Source organism: Aureococcus anophagefferens, assembly GCF_000186865.1.
Source record: "Aureococcus anophagefferens unplaced genomic scaffold AURANscaffold_330, whole genome shotgun sequence".
NCBI lineage: Eukaryota > Pelagophyceae > Pelagomonadales > Pelagomonadaceae > Aureococcus > Aureococcus anophagefferens.
In genome coordinates, this window is record NW_008705858.1 from 3,572 (window position 1) to 6,836 (window position 3,265).

Consider the following 3,265-nt stretch of genomic DNA (forward strand, 5'->3'; position numbering starts at 1 on the left):
CCGCCGCCGCCGACCTCGACGTCCCCCTCGTCGCCGCCGGCGCTCCGCTTGCGCCCGGCCCGCCCCGCCTCCTCGACGACGGCGACGTACTTGGCCATCGCGAGGTTGGCCTCGTTGTGGGTGCGCCAGCGCGCGGGGCAGCCGGGGACCATGGACGTCGTGATGAGCTCCCGCGTGGGCGACTTCTTCGCCATGCGGTCCCGCCGCGACTTGTAGCAGCAGTAACTGAGCGTGTAGTACGTCACGCCACCGTCGCTGGCCCTCGGGCGCGCCTTGACGACCTTCCAGCCCAACGACCGCTCCCAGCCCTTCCCCGCGATGGCCGCCTCCGCCGACTCGAAGTCGCTGGAGAGGGACTGCTTCGGCTTCTTCTTCGGCGGCATGTGCCTCGACGGCGGGCGCCGCGGCGCCGCGCGCCGGCGGCGGCGCCGGGCCGCGAGCTCAAGCCGAAACTGGAAGCGTTGTGACGCGCGGAGCTCGCGAGGAGACAGAGAGACGGCGCTGTCGGCCAATGAGGTGCAAGGGCTGGCATTTGAACGGCCTTCGACAAGGAATCCGGGCGTGCTTGCTCCCTGCTTTGGCTCTCGTCCCGTCCGACCGAACGCGCGTAACTGCGTACTTTGGGAGGAGTCGGACGCGTAAAACTCGTCCCGGTCGCCGGCGTTCAGTAGGGGGCGAGTTGCGGCGTCACGTACGCGTCCCGGGTCGTCCGTCGTGACCGGTCTGGGCGCGCGCCGTGGCGGGCGTCAATTTTCCTTTTGTGGTGCCATTTTAAGGCCGCTTCGTCTTGTACTCCGGTATATATATACACATTATGAGACTCCGTGTCCTCTCCATCGCCGTGCTCGCCCTCGGCACCGCAACGAACAACGACACTCGCGTTCAGACGAACAAAACTGAAGGAACCGTCGTGGAAACCCACGGCCAACCAAAAAGTGGTACCACGTGGTTGGAGGTCATCGCCGTTGCCATCATTACGGCCGGCGGCGGCAAGGCAAATAATAAGACGCGTTCCGCGAACTTTGCCAACGAAATACTTGTTTCTAACGAGAAGCATAGGCTGCCGGGCGCCATGAGCAAGGCGATTGCGGTTCATGTCGCTATAGAACGGTCTTTCGATGCGTTCTTGAAACGTTGCGTCGATGACGGCATCACCATTGGGTCCGAGGCCTGCGTGCCGCCCGCGTTCCTCGGGCCGCTCCCGGTCAACGCGCGCTACGTGCTCATCCTGCGGGACCCGCGCGCCGTTGTCGTCAGCTGGGCTCATTACAACGAACGTGTCAACCTGACGTCGCAAGGGAAAGCCTCCGAGGACTACATAATCGAAACGGTGCCGAAGTGCGCCGCGCTCGTGTCGCTCCGCTACTACTGGCACGACGAGTTGGTCCGGCGGACGCACCCGAGCCTGATTTTGTTCTACGAGGATCTCGCCGCGAACCCCGTCGACGAGTACTACCGGCTCGCGTCGTTCCTGGGGGTCAGCCTCGAGCCCGACGTCATGCTCGGCGTCATCCACCGGACGTCGGCCGCGTCCATGAAGAAGGACGAGCAGCACCACCGGCTCCCGGGCCCGAACCGACCCGGCACCCCGCGAGCGAAAGTGCGGTCCGCGACGCCCGACGCCTTCCGCGAGGAAGTTTCAGCCCGAGCCTGGGCCAACGCGACGGCGGCGATGGCGCCGCTCCTCCACCCGGCGCTGCGGATGAAGTGGCTCTACAACGACCTCGATGTGAAGTTCCTGGGGCTCAATTTCGCTTACACTACCGTGACGTCGAACTTGAAGACGTCGGTGGAATGACAGCCGCAGAGCAGCGTCGTCATCCGCTCCGCGAGGTACGAGTTCCCGTCCGCGAAGACGCGCGTGCCCAGCGGGAGGTTGGCGAGCTGGAAGCGCCAGGGCCGGTAGGGGCGCGTGCGATTGAGCACCGCCGCGTACGCGTCGCCGACGCACGCCCAGTTGTAGCGCGTGAGCGTGCACCACTCGTGGTCGCTCGCCGACACGACGTCGTAGTTCTCCCGCAATTTCTTGCTCCAATCTGAAATCCCCGGGGTCCTTTGGGCCACGCGGGCGTCCCGTCGCCGGCGCCCCACAGGGGTCCACGCCGTGGAGAGCTCCGCGGACGGTCCCGAAGTCGCGACGACGCCGAGCGCGAGGAGCAAGTACGGGTTCATCTTCGCGTGAGCTGCGTAACTGGTATGGCGCGAATGCCTGTGAGGGGGGCATGAGGGTAATGGTCTCGGTCGCGGAGCGCGAGGAGCGGGGCGCGGCTCGGGAGAGCGTCGGGGGCGCGCGGGGCTCGGCGGCGCGACGAAGGCGGTTCCTCGTCGGCGACGCCTTCACGATGAATCGCGAGGCCGGGCCTCGCACGCCCCCCGAGAGCCGAGGCCGTGCGCGCGCGGGTTGCCCGACTCGAAAAGGGCGGGCAACGAGCCCTGGGCGCCGGCGCGGCACGGCTCGTCGCCCGAAGTCAGTCGATCTTTTTGTCGAGACTCGACATCCAAGGCCGATACCTAGGAACCCCGGCTGTTTAATCACTGTTTAAGGGTATAAAGATGCTTTCCCGAATGCTGGTGTGTGCTTGCGCCAGAGTCAAACACCACGCCAGCGCCCAGGATTCGGGTCGTCAGGCGCGACAGGCGCCGAACGAATTGCAGTAGACGAGGCTTCGGCGCACACAGACGTCTTTCAACTGACCGAGCGGTTCGCAAAAAGCCTCCCGCGTGTTTAGCGGGAACATGCTTCCGAAAGTCGCGTCGACGGATCCGTTCACGCACGAGAGCAGGCGGTCGCCGCTCAAACGGGAGAGGTCGCACAGCTCCGAGGCGTTTCTGGTCGGCCGGTGCGCGAGGCCGTAGATACACGCAAGCTGGGTCGCTTGGTCCTCGCCGTGGTCGCAGCGCCTCGCGTCCTCGGTCGCGGGGACGTTCCTTAAATTGTCCGAGACGAGCCTGAGCATGACGAAGCACACGTTGGCGAAACCAAACGGCGCGTCGGCGCAGGGCGTGTACCACGGAATAACCCCGCCAAACCGCGGCGCGGACCACGAGAAATACGAATGGTAGGCGCCCGACGCGCACGCGTCCGCGTGCGACGCCGTCGGGGCCCTCGCGCAAGTCGCGAGGACGAACCGATGGAATACATCCGGATCGATCAGCAAGATGGGCCGCGGGGGTAGCCACATCTCTGGGTTGTACTTTGGCCATCCGAGAGTCCGGGTCGCGGCGAGAAGGAACGCCGCGTGTCCCGCTCCGTGGCACGTTTACG

The 3,265-nt window shown here is 65.6% G+C and overlaps 2 protein-coding genes across 2 annotated transcripts in view; both read right to left on the reverse strand.

The window, feature by feature from the left end:
* The window catches only part of AURANDRAFT_68731 (hypothetical protein), a gene marked incomplete at both ends in the record, with an annotated part of 3,913 nt that extends 3,530 nt beyond the window's left edge, over nt 1-383 (reverse strand). Inside the window, one exon of the mRNA XM_009044455.1 lies at nt 15-383. Within this exon, the coding sequence (XP_009042703.1) occupies nt 15-383 (369 nt within the window). The remainder of the gene's footprint in view (nt 1-14) is intronic.
* A 1,372-nt stretch (nt 384-1,755) lies between these two features.
* On the reverse strand, nt 1,756-3,182 carry AURANDRAFT_68732 (hypothetical protein; the record flags this gene model as incomplete). Its single annotated transcript, XM_009044454.1, has 2 exons — nt 1,756-2,209; nt 2,776-3,182. 2 exons carry the CDS (start codon nt 3,180-3,182, stop codon nt 1,756-1,758), a joined length of 861 nt encoding a protein of 286 aa, XP_009042702.1.
* Nucleotides 3,183-3,265: the final 83 nt, after the last annotated feature.